The sequence below is a fragment of the Bombus affinis genome, chromosome 5 (genome assembly GCF_024516045.1).
Source record: "Bombus affinis isolate iyBomAffi1 chromosome 5, iyBomAffi1.2, whole genome shotgun sequence".
In the NCBI taxonomy this organism is placed as follows: Eukaryota; Metazoa; Arthropoda; class Insecta; order Hymenoptera; family Apidae; genus Bombus; species Bombus affinis.
The window spans coordinates 12,890,885-12,911,497 of NC_066348.1; the positions used below are offsets into that span (position 1 = coordinate 12,890,885).

The 20,613-nt window shown below is 37.7% G+C and overlaps 1 protein-coding gene and 1 long non-coding RNA gene across 2 annotated transcripts in view; both read right to left on the reverse strand.

Moving 5' to 3' along the window:
• Positions 1-498: 498 nt before the first annotated feature.
• LOC126916925 (ubiquitin-conjugating enzyme E2 G1) lies at positions 499-3,021 on the reverse strand. Its single transcript, XM_050723242.1, has 6 exons — positions 2,856-3,021; positions 1,724-1,826; positions 1,531-1,628; positions 1,270-1,448; positions 1,065-1,187; positions 499-986 (listed from the first exon to the last, which is right to left on the reverse strand). The coding sequence occupies exons 1-5, from the start codon at positions 2,899-2,901 to the stop codon at positions 1,107-1,109; spliced, it is 507 nt and encodes a 168-aa protein (XP_050579199.1). The 5' UTR covers positions 2,902-3,021; the 3' UTR covers positions 499-986; positions 1,065-1,106.
• A 1,851-nt stretch (positions 3,022-4,872) lies between these two features.
• LOC126916928 (uncharacterized) overlaps positions 4,873-20,613 on the reverse strand; it is a 79,102-nt gene continuing 63,361 nt past the window's right edge. Inside the window, exon 3 of the long non-coding RNA XR_007710826.1 lies at positions 4,873-5,137. This is a non-coding gene — a long non-coding RNA (uncharacterized LOC126916928). The remainder of the gene's footprint in view (positions 5,138-20,613) is intronic.

Consider the following 20,613-nt stretch of genomic DNA (forward strand, 5'->3'; position numbering starts at 1 on the left):
ATAAACATTTTTCATATTGTAGAATTTAATTGACAGTATGAAATTATATATAGTCGGATAAAAAATTTGAATGTTTTTATGACTTCGAACCGCAAGTTTAGATATAATAAAAAGGTAAACCTTAACAGTCACTTCACAAACTGGCACTGGTTGAAATATATATAGTTTTTGTAAGCATGTATGAAATTTTATGGTAAATTTACTAGTTGTAATTGATGATATATTTCTAATAATAATATTGTGATTAGCATTATTATCACTTTAATTAGAATTCGTTATTTTGGCAACTTACGGTTCAACGGAAATTTCACATTTCTTTACATAGCCGTGATTGTACAGCTTAATCGACATATGTTTGTCGCGATGTCACAATTGATTCACATATATTTTGTTTCCATTTTTTACTGGCATTACATTTAACGATTGCAGCATATATATATATATATACATATGTATATATATATATATATATATATATATATATATATACACCGTGTATTTGACTTTACAAAAATTTATTTATGTATATTTACGAAAGTAAGAAAATACGAAACGCCACTAAGGAATTATTATTCAATAATAAACGTAAACATTTTAAATTACAGGTTTTTAGGTATAAAGGGTAGGGCTAACTCTTGAGCAGGAGGAACAGGGAAGTTAAGTTTATAACTATCAATATTAAGGTAATAATCGTACAGATAATTTTTTTGCATTATGTATATGTGTAAATTAGTTTTTTAGTTGTTTATTATGTAAAAGGTGAGCTGCGTGTAGTTCCTTTATGTTCTTCGTATCAATGGATGGTACGTCAGTGGCGGTGGTATAAACTTCATAGAGATGTGTGATTTTATCTTTTATTGTCACACATACTCTGCCTCCCTTTTTCTGCTTAAGAATGGGTCAGGCTATATCCGTTTTTAGTGGCACTGTTGTCCATTAGCTTAATGCTGAGCGTCGGTTTCTTTCTTACAGTGCTTACGGCTTCCCTAGGGAGAAATAAGAAAAAAGTTATTATATATTATTTTGTTGAATAATTTAATTCGTAAAAACGTTATAAAACTCACCAGAATTAAATAAGTCTTTCCATTTGAATAATTGTTCATCTCCTACAAACACTCCTCTTGGCTCTTTCTGACACACCTCGCCACCTTTCTCTTGAATTCTGCATAGCTTTCCCTCCACTCTTTCTACAGTGTTGCAATTAATATCAGTAAAAACAGTTGAAATGAAATAGTAATCTAAATTTGTATAATACAGAATATTACTTACGGCAGCATCCACATTAGCAGGACTTTCATCATTAGGATCTGCAAGCATACTAATAACACTTATGAGAATAGTCTCAACTGTGTGAACTGGTAACCACCGTTCTGATGCTTTTTCATAGCCCCACTTATCATCTCCAGGTTCGTGTAAAATCGATATGCATACATTACCATTCTTTTCGACTATAAATATAAAATTACATTACAATTTTTATTTTGTTATATAATATATATAAAAATCTTACTGTTAAAGAAAAAGTCTTACTGTTTGGATGCCATATTTCTGTTATAAATTTCATTCTTGGTGGCCTAAGTGGATATTCTTTTGGAAACTGTAAGTGTGCTTTGAAAAACCCACCTTCACTAAAATGTAAAAAAATATTTGTAAAAATATATATGATATGTACATATGTATATATGATATTATATATCATAAAATAAACAAATTAGTATCTTACTATAATGTGTCTGGAGGTCCAATAATGAGTACTTCCCACTGATATATGTCATTGTCGTCTATGAGGCCTGCTGAAAACCCTTCTACTGGGTTTTTATTTAATTCTATAGAAGAGAAGAAAATTTAAATCAAGTTTTTGTATTTTTAAATAATTTCTTCGTGAAATTGAACTTGAAAAATATTTTTTATTAATAAGAATTTCATATATCTAAAATGCGGAACAATAAAATAATATTAAAACACTGGAAATATGCTTGAATCAGCAAGCACAGAACCATTAAAAAATAAATACGATTGATCATACTTTGAATCGATAATAAAAACATTGAAAAAAATCGTCAACACAAAGAAACATTGGTCTGGATAAATCAAAAAGATACTTTTGTTATTCAGTGTTGTTTAGGTTAGGTCAAATTGAAACGCACAAAGTAACCGTCATATACCCACGGGGTTAGCGAGACAAAGGTGACATGATATTTCATGTAAAATTCAACGATAAAGATTAATTAACAAAGAAGAATGAAATCACGACAAATGGTAGGAGCAAATTTTGAGGAATTTCATTGTTTCATTCGTTGCCTTAGAAGTAATACAGTAGTTATGGTTCGAAGATTGACCTTCGGTGGTCGTTGCACGGCATGGTTTTCTCTGTCTTTTTTTTAGTCGAAACCGCGTTGTATTCGGTGACGCGCGAAATGCTATAAATAACGTTGCCTGCAATTATTTTCGGTAACAGCGTAAACGGCCTTCGTCGTGCATGAAAATCGTTCATAAGAAAATTTAGACCCGACACGGATATAACTACTAGTAAACGCGATATTAAATGCTAGGTTAAAGTTATTCATGGGAGGTACACTACGGTTCCGTAGCCGTATTGATTTTCACGCCCTAATCAGGCGCAGGGCCATCGTGAGACTACGGAAGGCTTAATCGGTGCTCACATAAGGTTACAGAGGTTTCGAGAAAGTGATATTTCGACAGAAAAAATGTTCACAAAAGCCAATCTCAAGGGTCGAATCACAACGATGATGAGATCGCACGAGTTTGGGGTATGAGAATGGTTCCGGCTTTTCGTTCAGCTCGAATTTGAGGCACCGATCACACTTAGCACTTATACTGGTTTTGCTGGATACCTGCTAATTGTTTTCGTAGTAGAAGCGCGGACTGTGGCTCTGACATTAATAAAAGTTCCGTTAAATAAGACTAAAGCTGAAAACAATCACTTTTGCTTGACTGGAAAGATGGCTAGGTACGTCGCGGAAGCAATGACTGCGCATGCGTTACTGCTTAAACATATGTTCTTCCGTCTTTTCTATGCGCCGGTCTGATTAAACAGCTACGCATTCTGTTGGTGATTTCACAAATATTACGAATCTTTTCGCTGTTGATAAGTAGTTTCTAGTAATTAAAAGATAATAAAAATATCAATGAAGGACAGATTGGACCTAACATCTGATGTATTTTTGTGTCACGCTATTGATTAAGGACTTTGTCTGTGGTTACACGTTTTAGGGATTCCAGAGTGCACTTACCATTTTAATATCATTCCCAACGTTACCGATTCAGCGTAGGATAAGATTGCAACGCTTGTAGTGGTTAGAATTGGAACTAAATTTTAATGTGACATCCTGGACTTAAAATTATGTAATCATTGACTAAGGGCAGGACTTCGTCGCTGTTGTGATCTTAAAAGTCCTTGGTCAATGATATACATAATTCCTATATTCGCCGTAACAAATCGCAGAGGGCGTAAGAAACACTGGTTTCTTCGAGGTCGATACTTTAGAAAGTGGGTAAAAATTGGTTTTCCTTTTGTTAACAGATAAGATACTAGAAATGCAGAGGATGAATTGGTGTATGCGAGGAGAACTTTAAACAATTAGATTATACAAGTTCCTTCGATTAACCGATACTAACGTAAAATGTCTCATAGTCAAAGTTAAAATAAATGTAATCTTTAAATCATATTACTTACATGTAATATTTAATTAGTACATACGTAAGTTACAGTGCCATCTTACACAATTTTATAGGAAGTGAGCCTAATGCGATGTACCTTATATAGATTACATATTATATCATATTATAAAATTATATTTAATGTAAATTATTCTATATTTCTTTCAATCTATCGAATAAATCAATTTTCCTAAAGGGAATGTTTCAACCGTTATCAACATAAAACTTTCGTACGTAATACTGCAAGTCGTGCGATAGTCTCATAAAATAATTCTTACTGGTTATTCATTTATACGTACAAATTGCTACTGTGATACGTCTTATATAACTAAGACATAGGTAGCCTAGAAACGATAATGGGCATAAGAAACGTAATGCAACGAATGTAACGAATGTAATAAAGAAGGATAGGATCAGAGAATACGAAGCAGAAGGCATACAAGAAGTAAAATCGAACGATTCGATCAAATTAAGAAGAAATATTCCTTCGATTTCAATCATTAACGATCTTGTAACCTTATTTTACGCTGAATCTGAGAAACGTTGAAGTGGATCGTTCGATATCTTAACTATTCTCCGGCCTACTTTGCAACGAGGATTCGATTTAAAGGGACCGCAAAGCAAACGTACGATCTCATCCTATTATCTGATGACGCGGTTCAACGCTGGGATCTATGGAAATCCAGGGCGTGGCTTTAATAATGCCAAACGATCGAGAAACGCGGAGCAAGGAAAAAACTTGGAGAAGTTCAGCTCCTCTTAGGGAGATAGCCACCACTCCTGCAGTTGTCCGTTACCTTCGGATTGGTTCCCACCTTTTTACGAGGATAAACGACCCGGCGACGAAAGTGCCGACGATTTCCTCTAAACCGATCATCGCTCGGTACCCATCGATGTAATATAAGGCGAAGGAGCTCTGAGTGAGAAACATTTCTTCGCGGGAATCAGCTTTGATTCGTACTTTGCTAGCAGGCTCGACTTTTTCCTTTATTTTTTCCAACCGGAATTTACAGGAGAAACGGATTAGGTTTATCGAACCGAGGGAATAGACGTTAGGGTGGGAATTTGGTTAGTAACAAGGGATATTTTAGAAGACTTACGATTAGATCGCTGATGCTGATACATTCGCGACAAGGGTATACACAAAAATGTTACGAGGAAATTTCATATATATCAGATAAATTAGAAAATGTATATTTGCAAAAATAGGGAAAGTAAAATATACAGGCTGGGTTATTCTTTTCTACCTTCAATAGCAGCGAATATAATTTTGACACTGGATTCAAGCGTGATATTATTTGACACTTGTATATTTATAAATTCTACGTTTTCTTTTTTTTTGTTAAAAAAACTGTACGGCTTACCGTTGGTTAAAAAATCTGGTAACAAAGCAAGTATTCTACCATGGAAGAGTTTCATCGCTAGATTTTATTGCTGGTCATCTTTTCTTCAATACCTGCAATAGCGGATAATACAATTTTATTGTTGGATTTAAGCGAATCACCTGTGTATTTATAAATTCTATATCTTTTCCCTTTCATCGAAAAGCTGTATTACTTATTGTTAGCCGGAAAATCACGATATAATACGTGTCCGACGATAAACCAAATATTCTACTGTAGAGGAATTTCGTCGACGATACATGAGGCGACGATCACGACCTTTTTAATCCGCCGGTTTATTCGACAGTTTAAATAGCAAGATCGACACGAGGGCGACACAATATCCGTAGAAGGAAATATTAAAAGAGTCATTTCCACGTCCCTCCAATTTCAGCCGCATGAGAAGCTGATTAATAGCTGGGAATAATATCCGACCTCGATTCGTCAAAAATACGTGGAATTACCTGTAGCAAGAGCGACAGAAAACATGGAACAAGTGGAAAAGCGACATGGCATAAGCATCTGACGAGTAATGGTACGATTCATAATGATGATACATACTGGAACGATTCACAGTTACCTAAGTACCTAAGTAAGTAGGAAAGTATCGAAAGATGTTGAAATCGATATTCAATATTAATGCCTTCTCAAACGATATCTGATTCTATTAGGTTGTCTGAAAAGTTTCTTTGGTTTCATAAGGTGATAACAGATGAACAACAATTTCTGTTTTATATTATTTTATCGAAATAGGTATGATGCATTTCGTTATATTTCTATTATTATTATAATTCAATAAACTAATATAAAACAAAAAACACTGTGCGTCTATTATTTCCTTATAAAACGAAAGAAATATTTCGGACGACCTATATAAACGATCTAATTCTATAGCAATTGTATAGATATCGATATTATGGCTGATATCTGAGAATAGATTTTTAATAATATAATTTTTATAAATAATAAGATAATAAGTAAATACATAAATATAAGTATGCGTAAGTAAGCTCATAGATGGTTAATATCCAGTTGCTTGTAAAGCTTAATGGTTTAAATTAATTGGTTTAGATTAATAATACAGCGCTGACTATCAGCCAGTATTAATTCACACGTTATAAAAAATAGTAAAGGAATTTTAACGCGTTCGATATACCAGAGTGTTTCTGGGATTCCTATCGTGATCCTAAAAATGATTTTTTCTCTCTTGCTTTTGCTTGAAAAATGTCTAGAACACTCGCTAGAATGTTAAAAGATACTTAGAAAAGACGATGTCGATATCGACGTTATCGCTGATGGGCTACTTCCTCTTCGATACGTGTACTTATTAACGCGTTGATAAATACACCATTCATACTCCGTTTCTACAGTATCAATAGATACTTCAACAGAAATATCAAATCGATATCGATATTTAAATACGAACAGCAACTTTTGCGCAAGCAAACTGGCATACCGATAGGTAGCAGCGCGGTGTCAATCCCAAGACTAGTAACGGGTAGACGAGGATAAAACAAGGATTCTATAGAATACAGGAAGAAGACGAAGGAATCCCACGACGAAGTAACGGTGCAGCCAGTGATTTGCGACTGGTCTTTCGGGTATTTCCGTGGCCCCGTCAAAATAAATTGTTGTTTCCCCTTGTGAATTCGAGGAGGACGGACCTGGTGCCCGCGAATGCCTCAAACAATATCGTTAGTACCTCCGAGACTTGAGGGAGATCTCCGCTTCCCTCCCACGCCGCCCCTTTTCTTTCTCTTTTTCTCTTTCTTCTCCACGGTTCTATTGTTCGCCGTCTCGCTTCGACCACGTCCAGCACTGAAATTTATGATACGTCGCGCATTTATATGCCCACACCCTCCATAAATTTTACTTTACGCGCATGTAAGTGGCTCCACTTTTGTTCATAGATTCCTTCGACTGTCAGATTTATGCCCACGTACGTGCTACGGTTCGATGGCCGAGACACGGTAGGGGCGGGTACGGAAAGGGAAGGATACTGTCCTGCCATCGAACGATAAAGCTACCGAATTGCCGTGATAATATACCGCGACATCGAAAGTCGGTTATGCGTAGAATTTCTATGATTTTTCTAACGCGAGGTGTTTTCAAATGTTCGAATCGCAGAACGTACAGTAACCACGAAAACGAGAGAGAGAGAGAGATAGACTTAATAAAGATGGAACGAAATCGTTCGTAGAACGCGGATTTTATGGAAATTTGTATCTCTGTAAACGATAATCGAAGGAATAAAACCTGTACGATCTATATGCTGGCTCTATTTATTTCTCTTTACTCGGCTGATCACTCTTTTCACAATTTTTCACATAATTGCGATACGACCACAAGTCATAAATAAACTATGGCTCTCCATGCGAATTTACATATTTATAGATTCTAACAAAAGTGTGCAACTCGAATAAAATTATATACTCTAGGTATCTTCTAATTATAATTCGATAAGACTCTAATATTTAATATTTAATTTTAATACCTAAATTTTAAGAATCGGATAAGTCTCATCCAAATGAGATCACCTAAATACCTGCTTCGTTTATTGTTGTATAGAAAAGAAACTACTGGAATCAAGAAGCTCGAACATCTTATGGATGTGCTCTTCAGGAACGGCGGTAACGATATCTCAAAGTATCTAAAGAGATGACGAGGAATAAAAGGAAAGGAGATACAGCGAATGGCGGGATAATTCAAAGTTCGTATTCCCTTTCGTGGCAAAACCCGATCGGCTCTCCCGCTACTTAGAACACCGGAAAAATGCTGATGATCCCGAGATACCGAGTGTCCTGTTAGCGAAACAACTTTGCCTGGCCAGAGGTAAATTGAAATTGGACGCAGTGACGCGAATTATTATAATCCTGGGGTCGCTTGGAAGCCCTCGGGCGTTTATCCCCGGACCTCTCTTCTTTCCACCACCAATGTAGCTGTATAAAATTTCGAGCCAACGCGCAACGTTTTCATCTACGTCCTCGTGGCTATCTCTCGCGTACACACGCCACTGATCAAAAGTCGCGCGTGAACGTTTTCAGACCTGTTTCAGGCGTGAAACAGGGACGTTTGGCTGCTTAATTTTTCGCCAGACCACTGCGGACGTTGCAGTTATTTTACCGCGGTCAATCGACACGGAAATAATCTTTGCGATATGGTTTTTTCATATTTATTTTTAATCTTTCGAATTTTCTTTTATAACAGTTAAATAACGTATGATCTATTCACTGTACAGGTTGTTTCAGCAGCGACGGTACGATCAGCAAGGTCTACTTGAAAGAAGAAACAATTCAAGTCGAAAATATAGAATAAAGCTTCGCCGAGGTACTCGAGAATATGGAGCTTGAAAATCGAGCTTTGTGACAGCGTTAATGAGATTTCCAAATACCCCATCACCAGACAGCGGGATTTTTATGCATTTTTATGCAAAGTTTGAAGGTACAAAAATGGACAGAGTGCATATATAATGGAGAAAAATACGCGAAACTTGCAAAATGGTGTGTTTTTCATAATTTTTTCCTAGACGAAACAAATGTTCATCTACGTTTTATTTCTACCCTTGTATCCATAGAAACATAAATTTGCATAAAAATCCGTAGTCTACCTATAACGCGTTTAATACTACTTATAAATGATGTCTACGAGTAATCGAATATTTTCGCCAGTCTATGTACGTACGTATACTGAAGACACCAAGGCTCAAGGTCAGCCTTTAGGAGTTAGAGGAAAAGCAACCCTGGCGATGAAGTATAGATAAGAATGAAATATATCGTAAGAGGCTCCAGGGGCAGCTGTCTGGCGACGATTTCGCATTCGACAAGCTAAAAGATTCACTTCGAACGCAGCAGACCGTTCCCTCCGGTGGTTACCGGTTAAACGAGAAAAGTCGCGCGTTTGCGGCTGAATTTTCGAGCGATATTTCCGGTTCGCCTGAAGGGTCGTCTGGTCCAGGGGCAACCGTCGATGTATCAAACGTTTCACGTTTCTACATACGTATTTATACATCGTTCTTCGGTATAGCGATCAACCACGTATCATAAGAGAGCAATTTTCATTTAATTCGCAGATTGCTTCTCGATTCCACGATTGTTTTACGTTTACGTATATTTTGCCACTTGGTTATATACTTGCCACTTAGGTATATTTTGTTTCATATCTTGTTGTCTTATCTTTCACTGTCATATAAATGTTTGACATTTTTATACGACAATGATAGCTCGTTGATACGATACGAAAATAAATGATAAAGTGGCATGGAAGAAAAGATTAAAAGAAGATAAAATTTCGTAATAATTACAATTGAAGTATCTCGAATTAAAGACGAGAGTAAATTAATAACGAAGCATGAAGACAATCGACGATAGGAATATCTTCAGATGATCCATTCAAATCATACTTATTACGAAATTAGGATCGCTCGAGGTCTGCTGATCTTTTTCGTCTATCCACCGATGGTAGATACTTATTTAACGTTCTAAACACGCTTAAACAACCGAACATACGAAGTATCGATCTTTCGCAGGATCTGTCTACTGAAATAGGTGAGTCTCGGCACAGAGGCGGTTTAGTCCTTTGGAGTAAATGTTCCCATTAGGCTGCGGCGGGCAAACGACGAAAGGAGGAAATCCTGCGACGATAAACTACCGGCAGGATGAACCGGCTCGCGCACGCTGCAGTTTAATGTTCGACGTTGCTATGTTGCAGCGACGCATTGCTAAACTGCATGTACCAAAGCGTGACGGGCGTTCTATATTAGCCAGAGCCGTTTCTTCCGTGTCGCGAAGGATTCCGTCTGCTTTTTACGACACCCTGCCTTCTCGTAAAATTCTCGATTCGTTATGGACACTGTACGTGAACGTGTTGTACTGTCATAAATATTTGCTGTAACTCTGTAAGTATTCTAACGTATATTTACGTGCCCGACGTGGACGGAATTGATTAACCACGATGTCGCGTTTATCGCTTATTCTCTTTTCTTTTTATCGATTTAATTTTTCCGATATAGCGTAGAGACTGTGGTCTCTGAACGCCACTGCGCATTTATTCACTGCGAGATTCGATGCCAATCTACGTGTCGTTCGAGTTTAATCTTCTTCATGGTGAGGATAAAAAATGATGCGTGATAATACATTAACGGTACAGAAGGTGTAAAAGGAGTTGAAAATTAAAGGATTTTCCGTTTCTTAAGACCGAAGCTTTTTAAAATGGATGCAACTGTTTCGACTATTTTTCTGTTTTCTTCCTTGCTGCTTGTTCGTCACTTTGATACTTTCAATCTCAATATTTTCATGCTACAAAAATTCTCATATGTTTACGATTATGAAGTATCATGACACTCCACAAATTTCTGCAAGTATCAGGGTAACGTTTCACGACAGTCTAAAGTATATAGGAAATTTCCAACGTTATAATTTGCCGATAACACTAGTAAATTGAAGAGTATGTGGAATTTTAAGTACAATTTTTCGTCGAATAATAGTAAAAAGATGAATTCAACCTACGATGCCAACTTCCGAAAGGTCAAAAGCTATCAAGAACGAGTGTCTCGTCTGTATTAACGTTAACAGAAATACGAAAAATGCTGGAAAGATAATTTCCACGGTAAGACAATAACTTCCACGTTGTATGGTGTTAGAGAAGGGTTAAGGTACGGTAATTGGTGATGCGTCTCGATTCAACCGCCGCTATTACATTTAATTATCAGCCTTACCGCTGCGTTTAACCATTATCAGAATCTCGGATGGTAGTAGAAACGCGTGAAAATACAGCTCGCCGTTTCCATGATTTCCAGCGTGATTCTCGCGGAGCGGCAATCGCTTTAATGATCTCACGGTACGCCATTAACTAAGCGTTCTGAAGGGCCAGCTTCCTAGACGAGCCAACGTCCCTTGATGGCGTCCTGTGACACAACGTACGAGCCCTTTTCAACGCTCCAACCTTCCATAAAGTCCCCCTCGGTCCTGTTACATGCATACGCACACATAGTGATGCCGCAGTCGATGCTGCAAGACAGGTGAACCTTCCATGCCGCGAAGTACAAAGTATTGATCTGGCTAGAAAGTCTTTAACTTTGTTAATGTAAAATTCATAATTTGCTATATTGATTCGTAACGAGGAAATAGAAATTTAGTAGAATTCTCAAGGTATTGCAAAGTATTTGATAACTATGTTTTACCAATATACCGATTAGACTACTATAGTCGCGCGTAGAATATGTGGTCGATAGTCGATGACGAGTGACAACAGAAATTTTCAACAACAACAGAAATAAAGCACCGATCCGACTGAAAAGTCTTCGACTAATTCGGTAATTCGCCACGTTGATTCGCGAACGAGAAAGCGGAGTTTTAATAAAATCGTCAAAATATTGCGCGTCTGGTAATTATATCTTATCAATACACCGTTAATACGGTGGTATTTTAATTTGAATTTCGATTAAATCAGTTACCTCGGCAAGCTGAAAATCAGATTCCGCAAGGAAGAACGGCTACCATTTTGACATTTGATCTCTGCACCGCGGTTGCAGGATTTCTATTTTCTTGCCTCACGGAAGCTCGCGAGGGCTTTCAGGTTTTAACGGTTTTGCACACGGAGGGTTGAAGATCCCGGACGTCGTGCTTTACGAAAGAGAAAGAGAGAGAACAATGGAGAAAAGGAGAAAACAGCGGGCAAGGCATCCCTACGTTTTCGTAACAAACGTTTCGACCACGTTTCTGTTATATTGCATCCGTGTGAGTTGAGGATGACGAAGCAACTGTGCAACAATGTTTGCTTCCTCTTCCCAGGGTATAACGCTCGTGACGGCGCCCTTTTCTTGCGTGCTCGATGATTCTGATCTAGATGCACATAGAAGTTGCGTCGAGTATTAGAACAACTCCTTTTACGGCGTTGTTTGTCTCTCAAATTTTGCATGCGTCGCTTCTTTTCCCTTTTATTGATCGCTTGAAAGATCGCTTTCGGTACAGTTGAGGTTACATAAAGATGTTAGAATTTTTGATACTGTCTGGTAAAAGGATTTGGATTTTTAGATTCTCTGGTGGTTCTCTGAAGCAGACGATATTTCGTTAAATTGACACGTATCCACAACTGAACGCGTCTCCTGTGTATATCGTTGCTGTTTAGTTGCGTGGTTTCGATAGAAAAATTTGTGATTCTGTATAGTTGCAATTTTTTAAAAAAAGTAGCGCAACTCAGTGATTGTTCGGGCAGTTTTTCTTAATTATTCGCCACTTACCTGTGTTTATTACGTATTTTTTTTCTATAGGTTCGTTGTATTACCTTCTGTCTTTCTTTATTGAAAAATTCGACTTGTTATCTAAAGAATTTTACTGAAAAATTCTTTACTAATAACGAATTTTTGGTCGAAATAAAATTCCCCAGCGGCGCGTCAGTCATCGGTGCGTTGCATCAAACTTTTGCGTTTTCAGCGAAACGATCGGTTCTTTCATTAAAAACATTCCTTTCGTTATTGAAATTTTTCTCCTGTCTTTTATATAATCATGTTATTGAAAGTTCTTTCGCGGAATATTCAGCTGTAACGAGACTACCTTTTTTTAGACCGACGAAACGTAAACGGTGCGGCGGTCTGTAAATTATAATCTAAAAAGTTTAATTAAAAGTCGATTATATTTTCATATAATTACAATTAATTTCTCTCCGATACTATTTTCGTAGAATAAATTTAGGATAAAGATCTCTCGTAATTTAATCTTCCTTCGTTAAAATTTCTCTATACTTCCACAACATTGTTATAATATGTTGCGTATTGTTACAATTTCTTCTTTTTAATCATCAACTGGCACAAAGATCGTAAAATTAAAAAAAGATAGATTTATCATATTTCCCCTGTGTGGTCTTCGATTCTACTATTTCCATGCCTGTATTCGTCGTTATAAGAAAAAAAAGCGGAAATTTTAATTATAGTGGCCACAAAAGTATCTTTTAGCAAGTCCTACGTTTCCTTCTCAATTTCTTATAGTCGTATCAAAGTACTACTATATAACGTGAAATTTAATATACCGCAATGTAATTAATTAAATTAGCATAAGAATTATATAACAAATACAACGATGTATAAAGCGCAACTAGTTTTTGTAGCCGCTGTAAATGTTATCACAGGAATCATCATGTTTCTGTGAATTTAACCGAATTTGCCAGCATTCGAACGACATCCTCTGGCATCGAAGACGTTCGAGGGAAGCTATCGACTCCTCAGATTCATAATGCGTCGCACGCGCATCGAGTCAATCCGATTACACGGCTGAACGGAGTTAAACACGCTCCTCAGCCCACATTTCGGATGACGTTTACGCATGGTCGCGCCTTGGCTTATGGAGAACCTGTCTCGACTGTATTTCCAGTTGTTTCTTTTCGCTAATCCTCCAATCGGGTTACGCGTGAGCTACTCTGACATCGGTGACTTCCAATTCTATACTATGGAATCTGTAATTCCTATAGAGAACCACTAAACAATATACGAATCGTATGAAAATTGTATTATTCTCGAGAATTGTCTGGGGAGTTGTCTCAGTTCGTTATTACATCAGAATTCTTTACATTGGAAATACTAGAGGTTTATTATTATTTTTATACTTTCCTTAATGCTTTCGGAATGGGATATTCTTTTAAATTGCGAGAAAATATCTTTTTATGAATTATTATTAATGAAATTCTTCTAAGAACGAAGCTAAACTAAATTTGAAATGTTTCTGGCACGATGATCACGCAATGAATCGATGACGCAGGCAGAAGACAGATATCAATCGTCAACATATACATCGGGTTAACGTAAAATTGTCTGAACGATCATCGACTTATTCTCTGTTGCAAGAAACGAAAATTTTCCCAAAATTGAGGCCAAGTGAAATTTGAAATTTTCTAGCGATACAATCGCATTGACCGAGTCGATGAGAACGTGGTAAACAAGTATCAGCCGTAGTTATACGCGTTAGTGAAAATTTGCCTCGGCGATCATTGACTTGTACTACTGTAAAAGTACGACACTTTCGAAGCTAAACGATACCTGAAATTTGTTATCGATACAATCGTAAACGGAGTCAATGACGCACGCAGAAAATATGTATCAGGTTTTTGATACACGTCGAGTTAATAAACAATTGTCTGAACAATCACCGACTTATACTACCGCAAAGAGCAAACTTTTGGAAGGAAAGACTAAATGAAATCTGGAATTTTTCTATCACAAAGCTGGAAGTTGGTAGAAAAGGGAAACGTGTTGCAGACGGGAAAATAACGCAGTAAACAGAAGAAGGTAAAAAGGGGAAGAGGAGGAAAGAGAGAGAGACAGAAAGTTCGTTTAATTAGGAACGAGTCTACGTGGAAAACGTGGGTACAAGGATGGAAGTATCCTGAATACGTAATCAACTTGTGTTTCTACTTCGGGCCACTGACTTTCTCGTCACCACGTTATCTCGTCAACGAACGACCTAAGAAACTTGATAATTCAAGATACAATGATGATGGCAAGTTCAGAAGAAAATGGTTATTTAAGGATGTTACAGTCATTAGACGGATATTATATCATTACGATATTAAGTCTGAGATAAGCCTCCTTTGAAGTTAAAATCCGAGCAAATTGAAAATTGGGAATCTCGATTAAGGAAAGTTGGTATGGATAATTAAAATTAAAGAGACTTAACGGTTTGGGAGATTGAAAAATCAAAGTGGGTATTACGTAGTCGATTTTATTACAGAAAAAAGCGTGGAGAGATGATTACTAAGATTCGAGATAAATATGTAAATAAAGATACAAAGATACATATTCTGATAAATATTTAAATCGTTTACCAAGTATATTGAAAATGAAAAAAACGTCCATTTCACCGTGAATTACATAGAAACAAGCATTTAGGGGTTAATCAAGTAATAATTAAGTTAATGATTGATTTTAGGCGGGGAATTGAAGGGATATGGTTGTGGGAAGGTCAGTGATTTGAGGGTAATTTGGTTAGCTGGAGCTATTGGAATGTACCCCTTGGGAAGATAATCGCGGTTACTATTGATTGAAAGATTTGTAGATTTTGGGTTGTGGTTTATCAAACTGTTTCGTGATTTATTTGATCAATATTGACTATTATCGATCCCGTACAACTATTCACTGAAATTTGTATTACGAATACGCTGTTTCCTCAATTTAGAGAACGTACGTACAACTTTTATACGATATCTGAAAATTCATACTCGAGAGAATCTCCAGTAAAAACATTTTCCGATCAAAAAGAAGAAAAAAAAAGAAAGAGAAAGAAAGAAAATTCAAGACGAATAATTGAATCAAACGTGAGCAATGAGAAGATGTCATATCCATTGTGCTACGAAACAAAGTGACTCTGTCTATTGCAAATTCGATAGAAACATTCCATTGTGACCTTTTGTCATGTTCCGATTGTCAATTTCCAAATGATCGTGAAATGCAAAATTCTGAAAGGATCGAGCGGTTATTTTTCACGGTTCGACGAGATACAGAAAGTTTGCATGGGCGAACAGAAATGTGGGAGTTCCGTGACACTCTACCCTCTTTGGACCCCGGGTAAAGCAAACATTTCCACAGGGGGTTTGAAGTTTGAAGTTCCGCGAAACGGAAACAACAACGAGACCTCTCAATTACTCTAATTGCGTGCTTGAAAAAACCAACCTGAACAATGACCAAACTTTGAACGATTCTTCATTAAATCCTCGTCCAACGGCATACCATTCGACAATCGCGTTTCTGCTTTTCACCCTGCGCATCTTTGACATTACTGCACCGACGTCGTTTTACTTCGACGTAATACCTTTAAATTATCGAATGTTATATTGTAGAACAATAAAGTGCTTAATAGTATCGTTGAAGAATATCATCCAATAACGTAATCAATTTGCGAGAAAAATTGACAATTTTTAAGTACCTGCGAAAATTGACTCGAAGACTGAGCTATCTTCTACAAGTTCCTCGATAGAGTTATACTATTTGACAAGAAGAATGTCACGATCCAAGAACGTCGCGTTTCACTAAAGATCCTCGAAACACAAGACTGTTACCTAAGAAGACGAAAAAATTCTTTTCATCGACGAATGACCGATTTGTTAATGATTCTCCATTATGGCTCAATTTCTTGAAAATGTTAAAACGCACGAAATGTAAAAGTCATTGTAACGTATTATATTCAATAAGCGAGACAATCGTCTACCTGGATTCCACTTCTTTAATTATACTCTTACAAAAATTATTTTGCACGAATATTCGCAGCCCAGTTATTACATATAGCGTCGTACTTACTGCATATTGTCATTACACGCAAGAAACTATCGATATCTCTCGTATAATGTGTATCAAATGATAGATGCGTGTGTTTAAGCGACAGACTACGAGAACGTATGCCGGCGCAGAGCAAGGTACCCGTTTTATAGACGATTATTGATTTCGTGGAGGGATACGGTATCGAAAGCCCATAAAAACGGATTTACGGGTGCCGCGGATATAATGGTCGACGGGGTGGTTCTCGTGGCAGGGTTAAATCGCGCGTTCCACGCTCCTCTGTTCGCGAAACGACTACGTTTCTGCAAAAACTCTCGACACACACTGTGAGTCGCGTTTTCTATCCGTCGATTGTTCGCTGAATGGTCCCGGATTACCGCAGCCGGGGTAGTTCTGGGAAATGGGAGGAGGAAGTGACGAAAGGATGAATGTTGAACGAACAACGATCCTGCCGATGATCGATGGTATTATGTTTCGAGTATTACTTTTGATGGCTGTGTCGAAGTTCGGACGAGAATTGTTTGTAGATTTGTCATATCGATTTTATTTATCGCTAAGTAAATAGGATTTATTGGGTAATCTTTTATGAATGAGGTTTCGCGATTTCTCGTTCGTTGAAAGTGATGGGTTGGACATCGAGACCCAATTGAATTTTACTTCGCGAACTTTCCTCCCCAATATTGAATCTCGGAAGAGGAATTGTATCGATTGTTTTGGCACGAAGCTCGATCGAATAATATCTTTTACGAACCTTTTACGATATCCTTTCTACGAACCACCTTTATCCGATTATTTATAAGGATTTAACCACAAGCAAGACACCAGGAATAAGCAATCGATTACACGATAAATATACACGATCCCGCTAAGTACTCCCTTATTAGCAACCGCAACTAAATTCTCAACTTGAGCGTAATAGATTCGAACGATGTTAAAGAGATAAGTGGATATCGGCAAATACGAAACTCTGCAAAATTCATATATAATTCGTAAAACGATCAATTCTCAAACCTCGACATGTCACAAGAAACTAACAAGAAACTAAAGATAAAAAATTACCACCAGATATTACACAATCTTCCTTAACACCTGTTTATTAACACCTAGACCGAATTCTCACTTTAAATCTAATACTCTGGAACAAAATCTCTCAAAATAATTCATTCCCGATGTAGGTACGAATTCACCTACGACAACTCGCGAAACGATTAATCGCAACTGATCAAGAAAGTAAAAATAAAAAGCCATCGTGTTCCAAAGCGCCTCCCTGTCAGAGCTTCCATCAAAGTTTCAACTCGCGAGGCGCGTCATCGATGTTATCCCTTGTCCACATCATGAGACGTCCGGAGATCTTGCAGGTGTGCGTGCTCGCATGCAGCTGCGCGTGCACGGTGGTTACAAGGGGCGTGCATCTGCACGTGCACGCGCAGGGGAGCGTTAACGGACGCGTTGATGCACCGCCGGCGGCATCCTCCATCCACTTGTCGGGTAATTGCGTTATGTATTGACTCGGTTTACCGGAGCGAATAGGGGAAGGTTCCCGTGTGAGGGACGTCGACGCGTGGAAGGGGCATGGGAGTTGCATATTAATTATCCGATCATTCCGATGCTTAACGAGCCACCACATCATGCTTGGGACTACGTCGAGCTTTTTCGCGCTTGCGTTCATGACAAGGTATTGTTCGTTCGCGGTTCGCTTGGCTGCTTTGATCGTGCTAAGTTGTAAGAGTGGTTTATGCGTTTGGAGCGGCACGGGTACAGTCGGCTGAACGCGTTTAGGTTCGTGGTTATCCGACGAACGGTTCGATAGAAAATTTGGAAAGACGAGAATGAAAAAAGAGTCGAACAGAATACGCGAGGTACAAGAAGTTCGAACATTTAAATTTAAAAGTTGGGTATAAATTGAGAAAAAAAACTTTGTACCCGGCTTCGTATTTCGAATCTGAATTCAGCTGGAATCTCGATTTGGATCTAAACGTGAATTTACATTAAAAAAAAAAAAAAAGAAATAAAACTTAATAAAATCTCTTTCTCCTCTACTATGCATGTATCGCTCGAAAACTTTCGATTCTGCGATCGTGTTCACTGGCAGTTAACGTTTTGAGAAAGGTCAACATCACAAATCGAAATGTAGAATGCAAAATCACGTTTCGCAATATTCCGACACACGATACAATCGAATATTCGTTGGACGATCGAACAAGCGCAAGGTGTCGCTAATAGCACGTTCGACGATGCAAATTGCTGTTCTTGCATCGCGTTTACGATCTAGTCAATAATTCAAATCGCACGACGGCCAGAATCTGAAACATCCCTTTCTCTGTTTTTCTTCCTATTGTTTGCCAGCAAGCTTCGTAAATAATTCAATTGCATGGGCGTCCACGCGGCAAAGACGAGAAATTTAACGACGTTACACGACGATAAGTACGATAAGATTATCGAAGGCTGATCGAAATATTCAGATTTGCCGTTAATTTCCTCGAGGAAGAGTCGGACGATCGACTGATTTCGCGATTTCAGATTCACCGAGACTTCTCGCGGAACTTCGAAATTGCCCTTCTATTTCCGGTGTGGAAGCGTCGCGACGCCAATGCGAAAATATCTGAAATTCATGAATCTATCGGCAACGAGACGTGCCGGGTTTAAAATTCCAATCATATTCAAAATAAATAATCAAATATGCATTTCATCGATCGGTCCTGTTATTCGTTTATTTCGACCGCGTTTACATAAGTTTAATTGAAAACTCCATCCAGCTGGAATAAAACGTCTGAGAATCTATTCGTTAGAATGCACCACGATCCTATCCACTGAGAATCAGTAGTTTGTAGGATTTGTAGCTTGTAGATGTTAAATACGTATAATCACTACATGTCCTAAACTACTAGTAAATCCTGTAGTCTTTTGATATTTGTATAATCAATCTTCAATCTTGACAAACGTTAACGATAGTTTTATCAAAGTAATGTACATACACATCTTGATGACTCGTGTGAATTATAATTTTCCCTATGTGATCGATAAACGCGACGATACTTATCAACGAGACTGTATAACGTAAGAAACCAAGAACATTGTGAATATTGTTGAACAATGGTTAGAAACTGCGAAATTTCACGTGTTTCGTGAAAATTCTACCAACTATAACCACATTTTACTAATTCTTCCCCTTTTTTTTTATGTCGTTTTCTTTTTGCGTCGAGGCTACGAACCAGCCATATTTTTCAGCAATAAACAACGAAAACTTTTATCCCGGCATGATATACAACGAGCGAAGTAAATGCGCACGTTGCCGTGCTCCGGAATACTTTATGAAAATACCGCGTTGCGATTCTGTAACCGAAGGAACGTTTGTTTAAACAACTCAGCGGTCGTTTGTTTGGCAAACGATACCGGAAGGTGGAAAACGAAAGCTTTAGGCTGAGAATTAATTCGATGATTGATATAATATTTAAAGAAAAAGCGGTTATTCCCGGGGAGAACGCGAATGTTTCTCGGAAATACAAACGTTCTGCGGGGAAAATTTCTATCGGTTTAATTTCATCCGTTCTATTGGTGGAATTCTTATGAAAAAATAGATAGTATTACCGAGAACAAATACGTAGATTTATCGGTTCGGTTACTTCGTAACTCAAGAAAGTACGATATCGCGCGATATCGGATACGAAAGTGTTAAATTCGACAAATTTGAAACCAGTTCTCGTTTCTCAAAGTAAAAATATCTGCTTTCGCTATTCTTCCAGTTATATTACACGAATCGGGAGAAGAAAATATTCCTTCGATGCTAATAAAAATTTAAAGATGTCCCACATTCGAAAGGCAAAAATGGAAATGAAAAGGAAAAGGAAAGAGAATTACTTCAAAGCCAGCTATTTCACATACGGAAGGGAAATTCGAACCGGGAATGGAATATGATTCTTTTCGATACTTCTACGAGAAAAATTCCGGCATCTCGGAGATCGAGTCGTTCCTTTTAGAAATTCTTTCGTCGCCGCGCCGGTCGCCGGCAAGATAAGCCGGTGCGATGGAAGCGCGAGGCGGAAGCCACGTCTTCCTCTGGATCGCGCCACGTAAACCGTAGCAGATATGCAAATGCGTCGTCGCGGCCGCTTTCTGCTAATTCGTTTTGCGTACTCCGTGCTCGAAATACGATTTCGCGCAAATTCCTCGTTGTTATCATTCATTTTCCTACGCGTTACACCTTGTCTTGCCACTAAGAACCTCCTACGAACGATTACTACACGCGAAATATCAAACATATTTCTATTTGGCCTTAATTTGCGAGTAATATTT

Excerpts from the sequence above, each read along its gene's own strand:
- LOC126916925 (XM_050723242.1), bottom strand. The coding sequence starts at position 2,901 with ATGTCAGAGCCACAGTCCGCGCTTCTACTACGAAAACAATTAGCAG. Across the intron at positions 1,449-1,530 it reads AGAAATATGGCATCCAAACA|TCGAAAAGAATGGTAATGTA; the intron begins GTAAGACTTTTT and ends TTATATTTATAG. Across the intron at positions 1,188-1,269 it reads CTGCTAATGTGGATGCTGCC|AAAGAGTGGAGGGAAAGCTA; the intron begins GTAAGTAATATT and ends GCAACACTGTAG.